At 34.6% G+C, this 10,820-nt stretch overlaps 1 protein-coding gene and 1 non-coding gene across 5 annotated transcripts; one reads left to right on the forward strand and one right to left on the reverse strand.

Annotated features, from left to right (window-relative positions):
• Positions 1-756: 756 nt before the first annotated feature.
• On the reverse strand, positions 757-6,182 carry LOC125216927. Of its 4 annotated transcripts, none has more exons than XM_048118717.1 (6): positions 5,922-6,182; positions 4,872-5,052; positions 4,373-4,461; positions 2,441-4,162; positions 2,157-2,325; positions 757-1,642 (listed from the first exon to the last, which is right to left on the reverse strand). In XM_048118717.1, the coding sequence occupies exons 2-6, from the start codon at positions 4,951-4,953 to the stop codon at positions 1,020-1,022; spliced, it is 2,685 nt and encodes an 894-aa protein (XP_047974674.1). In that variant the 5' UTR covers positions 4,954-5,052; positions 5,922-6,182; the 3' UTR covers positions 757-1,019. The 4 variants fall into 4 exon arrangements, with proteins under 4 accessions (XP_047974674.1, XP_047974677.1, XP_047974675.1 ...); XM_048118720.1 differs by having other exon boundaries at positions 4,382-4,461; positions 5,922-6,181; XM_048118718.1 differs by lacking the exon at positions 5,922-6,182 and adding an exon at positions 5,491-5,702.
• A 2,096-nt stretch (positions 6,183-8,278) lies between these two features.
• TRNAI-AAU lies at positions 8,279-8,352 on the forward strand. The gene has a single exon. It is a non-coding gene; the product is annotated as a tRNA-Ile (tRNA).
• Positions 8,353-10,820: the final 2,468 nt, after the last annotated feature.

A 10,820-nucleotide genomic window follows, 5' to 3' on the forward strand; every position in this document is an offset into this window, starting at 1 on the left:
TGGACATGGAATTAGATCAACTAATTTAGTAGCTCTCCTCTAAAATTAAAGAATAACAAATCGGAAAAAAAAAAAGGTACTACTAGTACTCCCATTGTCCCTCGCTAAGCGAGACACTCTTTTTTTTCACTTGTTTCGAAAAATAAGTAATGCTCCTATTTAATAGAATATAGCTAAAATGGAGAGAAATAAATAATGTAAAAAGGAATGTTTTCTATTCCCCTTCCATAAAAAAAAATGGAACTACTTTTTTAAAAGGGAAAATTTATACTCATACATTACCCATTTTTCCTCATCTCTTTTAAATTTTATCCATTTTTTCTCTCTATCTCCCTTATTTTAACTACCTTTTTCAACACCTTTCTTATTAATAGTTTGTCATTAAAATTCGTGTTGTCTATAAATAAGACTATATTTTGTAAACCGAAGAAATAATGTTGTTATCTCCGAAAACTACAAAACATCAATAATTGTACTTGTCCGACAAAGGCAATTGGGTATTGTCCAGCAATTTAATCTCTACCTTTTCATTTTAAAATTTTAATTGTACTTGTCAATCAAATCGAGTTAACTGAAAATTTATTAGCTCACCAATAAGTATAATTACATTTCTATTAACATTAAAAAAATACCGTAACACTTGTTTCTTGATGCAAAATATGGATAGTGAAAACCAATTTTCTTAAGAATTGAAAGATGCAAAAACAGAATAAGCAAATAAATTGTTCTCATCTCAGAATCAGAAATTTTCTGCAGTAGACAAAAGCTGAATCAATTTTCTTCACAATAAATTGCTCTATGAAATTCCATTCCTTTCATGAACATTTCAAAGTTACAAGAAAAAATACATAGTAATTCTCCTGATATCACTTCAACCTTCTCCAGATCCTCTCACCATTAGTATAAGATTATGATACAAAATCGAAGTATCTGATAAACGAATAAAAGAGCAAGTGGCCAGACAATATTCTCCCTATCAACAATCTATATGCCTTCTGATTAACATACATCTTTAGAATCTATACTCCAAGTTGTGAGTGCATATCCTTCACCATTTCCTCAATCATATCCCCAATGATCAAGCATTCGATGTCTCGACTCAGAGCATTTACATCGTCATCGATTGATCTAGACCACGGGGTGGATTTCAGATCAAGGGCCAACAAGTTATCAAGAGCATAATAACATCTGTCTGTTGGAGGATGTACATACACTCGAATACTATTCCATACGAGAGATAGCAATATTCTTCCATTTGGAGACTTGTGCTCGAGCCCGTTAGCCTTCTCCATGTATCTAGATATGTTCACCGGTTCTCTAAGTATGGCAGGAAGCACTTCATTCAACAAATCAACTATCATCTTGTGATTTGTTTTTTCTGCCTGATCTTTAACCTTGGTGCTTTCTTTATACATCTCTTCAACTTCCTCGAAGACCTGGGCGGTGATAGGCTTACCAAGTGGTGTCCATTTTGACAGCGATCGACTAAATGAATCATCATACAGACCAGCAGCAATCAACAAATCTCTAATGTAGGCTTCAGATTGGTCCTCTATATCTGTTTCAACTTCTGCAGGATGTGGTTCATGCATAGTTTCCTCTAGACAAGCTCCTTCAAATTGATCTAATTTCCTCCGCAACTCTGAAATTTCAAAGAAAATGAGGCTTAAACAACATGGGACAGGAAAAGAAGAAGAATTTTAAGTTGACCGTGTGTAGTGGTATCAGAGAATGACATTGTTTAGTATACTTGAACTGATTGCTTCGACTTGTTTCATAAAAACATATTCATTCAAGTAACGAGATTAAGGCCTATTCAATCTTTTTAAAAGAAATGGAGGTTCGGAAAGTTTCCAGAACCTCAAGATAAGCATTTCAATTCAACCTAGCTCTAGAACAGCAGCTCAGGACAACCCTAAAATAACTAAAAGCCTACATGAAGCTAAACTAAAGATGAACAGTGCCATGGTTTTGTGAATTGAAGATTTTTCTGAAAAACTAATTGAGAAAGTATAGCTAGTGGACTATGTGCTTGATCATTTATAAGTTCAATCATAAAAAAGAAACCCATGCAAGATTACTCCATGATATTTTCTTCATAATGTTCAAACTACGACACCTTATAATCAAAATCATGGGCTACTTCCATTACTAACCCGTCAAATTTGAGTTTATTTCTCTGAAAACATTGGACACGTCGCTGTCCTCCAGTTGAAGTCCACCTGATGATGATATAGGACTTAGGTAGTCATTTGACCTCCAAAACTCATCATGAACACTACTGCACACGGATGCGGGGCTGGGTGGCACTTCAGTGGAATTCCCCTATAGTAATATCAAAACGAAATTTAGTACTAGTTGTCCGTTTTAGCACTTCAGTGGAATTTCCCAACAATGTATCAAAATTCAATTATCAATGTGAGTCGAATAAGATCCTCACATGTGTGTCAGAGAAACTCATCATGGATACTGGTCCATTTGGAATATTGTTGAAGAGGTTGTTTTTGTTTTGACTGGATCTCTCCATAGACTTCACTCTCCTACGGAACAGTCTCACTCTGAGCGTCAAGTTGTATCGAAAGCTCGAAACCTTTTCCCTTATGTTAAATTTATCCTTTTTCTGTTTTTTAATGTTCATGGGGACCTTCTCAGTTGCTTCATGCTTCCTCCTGATTTGTGTCCCAGTTAGTACATGGCGATCCTCCAGAAGGAGATTTCCAAATGATCTTCCAGATACCGAGACTGGAGTTGATAAAGATCTCACTAGGTTCCTCGGAGACATGTCTTCCTGGTGGTGCATCCCAACTTCATCAGGATCCTCTCTGAAAGAGCAGCTGCGCTTTTGTAATTCATTTCTAAAACTATCATGATGGCGCATTTTATTTTCAGTCCATGTACTCCTTAACTGTCCGGGTTTACCCTTCTCAAAATCTGACATGGAAAACGTTGAACTATTACGGACAGCTTGACGATGTCTTTCTCCTTTAAGAACATTACTCAACCTCTCTGCTAAGAATTTCCTTGTATCTCTGTTGATGAACTCAGGAGAACCTGTTCCGTTCTGAATTCCACTTCTGTACGATCTTGTAGACTGAGAACGAGGTAAATTCATCCCAAGATCCCTTGAGACACTATCTCTCACCTCTTGTGCGATACACTCAGCTATTTCTCTTGATTTTGATGGTTTTTCCCTGTAAGGGGTCTCAATCCCTCGTCCTCTCACAGTTGTGCTCCTCTTAGAACATTTACCTTGCAACTCAGACTCTAGTCTTTCCTTCACATCTGCAAGAAAATCTTCTATAGTATCTGCCCCTGCTGAAGTGCTGGGAGTATTGCCCCACGAACCATCACTGATACTTGTCATATCAGGACCAGGCCTTAAAACCACAATCTTGGAAGGAGCTGAAACAATATTAAGCAAATGACCAGAACTCATGAGTTGAGAGGCCCTAAAGTCTGTTCTTATCCCTCTATTTGGATGTAAAGATTCCTTTCCCCCATCTGAATAGCGTAAATTTTTCTTTGCAACCCTCTCAAAGTCAAGCATGTTGCAGGAATCATTTAGTTCTGATAGATCATCATCTTCCCTTAGGCTCTCACACTTGTTAGTTCTACAAGAAGTAGCATAAAGATACATCTTCTCTCTATTGAGTTCTTCTTGTGCAAGCAGCTCGGGTGGAGGACTGTCAAATTTTACAAAATTAGAACATTTGTTAAATCGTGCTGCTTGCCATACTTCAAAGTCCTGCTTGAACTTCTGTAGCTCCTCTTCTTGAGGATGTTCCCTGGGTTTAGGTCTATTCGACTTCAACCTGCTGCTGGACTGATAAGGATAGCCATCAATATAACGACCAGTGTGATCAACTTCTATCTGCTTGGAGCAATTGGGGATAGAGACTGTATGACCAACTGAGCCCTTCTTAGATCGATTCTCGTCCATAAACTTGTCCACTGGACTTCCATTTCTTATATCAGTCAGTTGCATCCCAGGTTTTGAATCAAAAGGTAACACATCAACTCCCATTAGGCGAGCCACTACGCTTGGTGATTTTGATCTTAAATCAGGTCTTTTAGAAATCTCTTCACATATTAACTTCTTCATTGGAGCCTCAGTGGAGTAGTAGTCCTCACCAGATAATTCCTTTGTCATGTGATGAGCATACTGAGACACATAGCAAACATTACAAATATTATATACATGACATCACAAGTCTATAACGCACACTGAGGCTTGAAGTGTAACTAAGCTCAAACCATTCATGCTAAAACTTAAAATTAGCAGTTTCGACTATGATAAACCAGCCAAACAACCACCTTGCAAAGGCAAGAAGAAAATGATTTCATAAGTAAAGGGTGAGAGCTAAGACGGAACTGCTTGTACCAATATATTATCTCTTGCAGCATATAATCCATAGGATGACTCAACTGGCAGTTCCATACTATTTCGTGGAGCTTCAAAACCTGAAAATGTAGAGAACAAATCCATTACCTTATGTTAATAAACAAAATTTAAAAGAGCTTTTAAGTGAGTACACTACTTTCATGGAACATGGACCCCTCAAATATGGATTAATGCCAAATTAAAATATCCTTTATTCTGTGAAAATGTATCCTCACCAAGCATGGTAACCGGAGCTAAAAGATGATAAATGTGAAAGCCAAAAAAAGGAAAAGCATATTAAGCTCATTATATTGATCTTAATTAATTGCTAAAGTACTTTTTTGTGCATTGATATTGTGACAAAATCTAAGAAAAAGCACTACTGGTTGAAGTAATCCCAAAATAAAATATCGACCAACTCATTTCATGAAAATTATCTCAGTAATCTAACAATTCTCTTGAGTACCGCCAGTGCCTAGCTAGTGCTTACCACCATCATATCTCTTATGCAGAACAACTTTCCTAGCCATCCCGTTCTCGTTATTGTCAGGCAGGTACATCAAGCTTCCCATGCAAATATACCCAAAATAAAGCAGCAAAGTGCACAGAATGTCATCAAAACATTATCCGGTAAACTGGTCCCATCTCACTAGCTACATCCCAATCACATCCTGCATAATCAAGAATAAGAAATGAGTATGTTTGAACAACTTCCTAATAGAAGAGAATTATAAGCAATATCTAAGTATAACTAATTCCAACTGATCAACACTAATTCATTCATATCACTGGCTAAACTTTCCTCCTCATAGAGAAAGAAATATACAAGCTTGTATGCTGCCCCTTTGAGGTAGACTAGTGCAGTAGAGTGGGCAAGCTTATGACTGAAATCAAATTTCACTAATACATTCTCTAGTGTACTCTACCTCTCCTAGGTGAGAACCGGGCACAACACACAGAACGCAACCTACTCCATGTTTCTCCTTCTCATGCTTAAAATAGACAGTAGCATTAATAACAATGACATATACTACTGCACTATTTCAGAAAAAAAAAGGTCAAACTACTGTATTTTGTCCATTCATTTATGGGAATAAAAAGAAACATGCCTCTCCTGTGTATGAGAAGATGCTTTTCTGGCAATCTTTAGTACATTCCACAGCAATCTAAGAAAAATGCATCTCTTAAACAACAGAAAAAGCTGCCCAAAAATATTGCAGAGAAAAATTACACAAAAAAATACTATAGTTCTGAAAAGCATCGCATCACAAATCATTAGATGCTAAATTCGATAGCAGCCACATTATTTTCAAAAAAATCTGACAATTTCCACTGTTGCATCAAAGACAATTATTGATGATGCTTAATTATTTCCACACTTTAACAACCTAAACAGTATAATGATTAAAGCAACGCCAAGTCAATAAAGTCGTTGATTATTCCTTTTCAGTAATAATGCCTACAAAAACTCCGAATCAAAACAGAAATCAGCCATCACCAAGCACGAATTTCCAGTTTAAAGTAAAAAAAAAATGGTCACCTTTAGTAACTGTAATCAGAACTTCAACAGGATCACAAATTGGTCATGAAAAAGTCAAAACTGAAGCGGAATGAAACGATTGGACGAGGTTTGGATTGAGGAAGGGAATTTGAAGAAGGATTAGAAAATGCAGTTGGGGAGAGAATGAGGAGGTGGCAATAATGAGGGAAGAAAAGTAGTAGTAATGGTTATAGCATGACGATCCATTGCTGGAATCACACCTCTCTCACCAAAACTGTAACCTCTTTCTGGATTTAGTTTTTTTCTTGGGCTGCGATCTGGTGCGGCGAGGCCTACGTAAGGGGTTGTAACTTTCAGTAGAGCTGGCAAGGGCCGGCCAATCGTAGTCAAGCGGGTTATGGACAGCGAAGGTGGGTGCGAAGCAGGGGATTATGGGACCGGTGATGTGGACAGCGGAGAATGACCTATAGCGTATAACCAAACAAACGGAACTGTTGCTTTCTTAACACAAAAATTTTGGGATATGTATTTATGATTATATTTTATTTATTTATTTATTGGCAGTTGCGGAATGAGTCAAATGTAACAGCTCAGGTTGAGATGTTGTTGCCACGACGCCACCATCTATAGCCTGCAATACACCCATATGTCATAAGGCCTCATTTGATTGTTTTGTACTCTCAAAAACACAAATGTGGAAATAGGCATTTTCAGAGAAAATAGGTTTGGGTTTTTAACAATTACACAACATTTGGTTCGGAAAGTGGGCTATGTGTTGTTTGGTCCAACATATATTGCGAGTATGTTTTATCCTTATCAGATCATCTCCAACCATACATTAAATCTAATTTTTTATGTAACTAAGGGTGTGTTTGAATGAATAGATGGACACATTTAGAATGTATTTAATGGCCTAATTTAGTGTTCGATTTGTTGGTTAAATTTTTCTGTGTGATCCGCTAAATGGGCAAGGGCCCATTGAATTAAGGGTGAAAATGACCGTTTTATTATCATGAAAAATTGAGTGATTAAAATATAACACTATTTCAATCTTAGATTGCCTAAAATTAATAATGTAGCCCTTAGTCATGGAAATATGGAAAAAGTAAGAGGATAGTTTGGAATTTCCTACTATAATATGGCTTTAAATAATAAACCAAACATGTATTATTAAGGACTATAGATAATAGGGTAGTGATAAAATGCAAACTTATATATTGTACAAACTCAAAACTTCTCAACACAGCTTCAACACTGTTTCAGTAAAATATCAACACAGTGTAAAATTTCAAGATTTTAATATCAACACAGCATCAATCATTGACTACCATTGAAATTCTGTTGACATTTTTCTATTGATATTTTTTTGTGATCTGTTGATATTTTTCAATGGGCCAGATTATAGTTTTGAGTTTGTACAATATTTAGATTGATCACATTCTATAGATAATATACCATCAATTCAAACACACCCTAATCATACACTAAATTCAAATCTATTTTTGAGTTTTTCTATGGAACAAAATCAAAATTTAGGGTAAACACCAAATGTTGGTGGGTATGCAAAAAAATTCAAAATATTGCATATCAGCCCTTATTATTTTATTGTTGTAAATGTTGCATGCATATAACAAGACGTCTACTTTCTTATGCAGTAAGTACTTGCTAGATTATGGATTGGAAATTTTGAATATCTCTTTGGATTGGTAGTAGTGAAAAACTAAAGAAACAACGTGGTAATAGAGATCCAACAATGTTTTAATCAACGTCAGTGTCTATATTATTTTATTTTATTTAACGGTATAAAATAAGTGCTAACAAAATAAAACATATGGTGCATCGGACATGTGTGACACTAGTCCAATACTACCCATCACCCATCACCCATTTCCCCTAGTTTTTTCATGTCTCTGTACATTGTAGCGACGACCCAATTTGCAACTCATAGGCGAGATAATCAATCTTGGAATGGAGATGGATCGAGATTATAAGCACGATTTTGCTTATCATCAATCAATCATCAAATACTAGGATAACATTAGCCAAGAATAATAAGTTAATCTTTGTTCTAATCTTTCTAACCATCCACAGCCTGGAATTGTTGAACAATCATCCCCTGCTTTTGTATAATGGCATAACAAAAACAATGTTGGCAATTGCATTATGTATTTGAATTTATGAATTTTTACATTTAATAAGCAACCATGGCCCATACACATTGCGGAGCCTTGGCTTAGTTTTCCGAAATATTTTTTCGAGGGAATTTTTACATCTTAAACTTCTTAATTAGCCTTAATTGAGACACCCAATAGAGGAAAATTTAATCAATCAAATCGGTTTTCAATAAATAGAGGAAACATTCTACAATGATACCTTTTATAACAAACAAAACAAATGGCCTATTAGCTCAGTTGGTTAGAGCGTCGTGCTAATAACGCGAAGGTCGCAGGTTCGAAACCTGCATGGGCCAGAAATTTCTTTTAAAATATTTTTCGGTCTTTTAAATAATTTTTCCTTCTAGGGCTGTTTATTTTGAATAAAAGCTTTCCAGTCTTTTCAATAAAACTTTTCTGTATTCAGAGGTATTTCCAGAGCCTCTTTTAATGTATGAGTGTGCAATTGATAATCAACAACATAATCTAATAATGTTGGACAGTTAATATATATTGTCAGTAGTACACAATGAAAAATGTACTACTAGTTTATAAAAAATATTAACTAAAATTTGTGGAAATTAGAGAATGCATGTTTTAGTTTTATATTGGAACTACTTATTCTTTTTTTAAGTGGTATAAACTATTTATTCTGTTCATTCCTTTTGTTATAGACTATGTTCCCATTGGTTTCCAAATATGAAGGATAGGAAAGTATAGAAAATTTATCAAATTTAGTGGTCCACGGATATTTTATTGTATGTTCTTTTAGAAGGAGAAATAGGTTTAAGAAAAGGTTAAAATACGGAAAATTGTCATTTAAATTACAATTTTTGATTGACTTCTAATCAATACCATAGCTTATAAAAATAGCTAATTAAATCATAATATTTGTATATTGCTCAATTATCCCATGCAAATAATATTTTAATATTATTTATTGTGACTTTTATACTTTTAGTCATTATATCTTCACTATTACATAATAATCATCTAAAATCAACCACAATATTTTAGAACCACAATAATATACTCCTAGAACAATGCTAAATTTATTTAAAATTTAACCAAAAATTAGTATGATTTAAATGAAAATTATCATTAAAATATTAATTGTATGGGACACTTGAGAAATGTGAAAAAATTATGATATAATTAGCTAGCTTTTAAGTTCAGAATTCAACCAAAACATATGATTGAATAACAATTTTCTATAAAAAAATACCATAGCATCATTCACTTTTAAGTTATGGGATTGACCAGAATTCAACCAAAAGATACAATTTGAATAACAATTTCCCATAAAAGAAATATAATAGCATCAATACTCCATGATATTATTATCATTTCAAGAATCAATTTTGAAAAACTATGTTGTGACTTGTGAGTAGAGAAATAGTGGAACATGTGTGGTATAGTTGTAAATGATTAGAAAAGATATGGATAAAGGATAATGAGATTGTGTCCAAAAAAACCGAGAAATAAGTGACACCGTCATTTCTATAGTAGGAGTTGGGCTTTAAAATTCATTGTCGAGTTGTTTAAAATCAAGCATAAGAGAAAGTTCATATCTAGTTTACTAATTATGGCACCTCTACAAAGATGAAATCGTATCTTGACTATTATGATGTGATGCAAAATTTTGTTATTGGGTTATTCACTATTTATGGGGAACATGGCACTGCTCATTTCTTTGGTCCTATTATTTCACGCTACAAAGATAAAATGGCATGTCTTTCAAAAACATTTTAAAAGGATTAAGTAGTGACCACACGCCAGGTGTACTAAATATGGATATACCATACACATATGATTAGGTAAAATGTTACATATAAATGTAAAAAGCACATGCACATTTAGGACTTATTAAATTTAAATATTAAAAAAAGTTCTCTTTATTCATGAGAAATTTACCAAATTTTAATTTTCAGTTTGTCTATGAAAAAAGTTGTTACTTCCATTTTCATATAGGGTGTGGCTAAATTCCACAAATATATTGAAGTTTGATTAAATTAATTAGCTAAGGGCACTCCCAATGGTTTTAGGCGTTATTGTCGGCGAAAAATCGCTGAAAATCGCCGAAAAATCGCCGGGCGTTGGAGGGAAATCGGCGATAATTCGGCGATAAATCTACCGATTCATCGCCAACTCCCTTATTATCGCCAATTTATTGCCGAATCATCGCCGCCCACTGTGGGCGCGATTCGGCGATAATTTTTTTTTTTTTTTTTCCAACCCCTAACTCTCCTCCACTATATATAATTCCTCCTCCTCCATTCATCACACACAATCTTCATTCTCTCTCTCAATTTTTCAATCTCATTATCTCAATCTTCAATCTTCAAAATTATGAGTTCAAGTAGAAAATTTCCCGAAAAGGTAAGGGAAAAAAATGATGATGTATTGTTCCAATGATTAATACAACGATGAATTGTTCATTATAAATCTATTTATTAAACACATTTGTAGGGAAAATTAAATAATATTAAAAATGATGATGTAAAAATGAAATGTTGAGTTAGGGAGAAATAAGGGAGAAACCATTGGAGCAGTTGGCTAAAAGTTGGCTAAAAACTGGGGATAAATTTTGGTGCTGATGTGGCGCTGATGTGGCAGGAGTTAGAGAGAAATAAGGGAGTTTTTAGGGAGAGCATTGGGAGTGCTCTAACTTTGACATTTTTTCTCAATTGTTCCATTGATTTAGCTCTGGAGATTTGAAAGCTAAAATCCATGACTCTTTTTTGCGTATTTGTACTCCCTCAGTCTCAATGTAGTTGAGTCGTAT

The sequence above is a fragment of the Salvia hispanica genome, chromosome 3 (genome assembly GCF_023119035.1).
Source record: "Salvia hispanica cultivar TCC Black 2014 chromosome 3, UniMelb_Shisp_WGS_1.0, whole genome shotgun sequence".
NCBI lineage: Eukaryota > Viridiplantae > Streptophyta > Magnoliopsida > Lamiales > Lamiaceae > Salvia > Salvia hispanica.

Excerpts from the sequence above, each read along its gene's own strand:
- LOC125216927 (XM_048118717.1), bottom strand. The coding sequence starts at position 4,953 with ATGGGAAGCTTGATGTACCTGCCTGACAATAACGAGAACGGGATGGCT. Across the intron at positions 2,326-2,440 it reads TGAGTTTCTCTGACACACAT|GGGAATTCCACTGAAGTGCC; the intron begins GTGAGGATCTTA and ends ATATTACTATAG. Across the intron at positions 1,643-2,156 it reads AATAAACTCAAATTTGACGG|AGTTGCGGAGGAAATTAGAT; the intron begins GTTAGTAATGGA and ends TTGAAATTTCAG.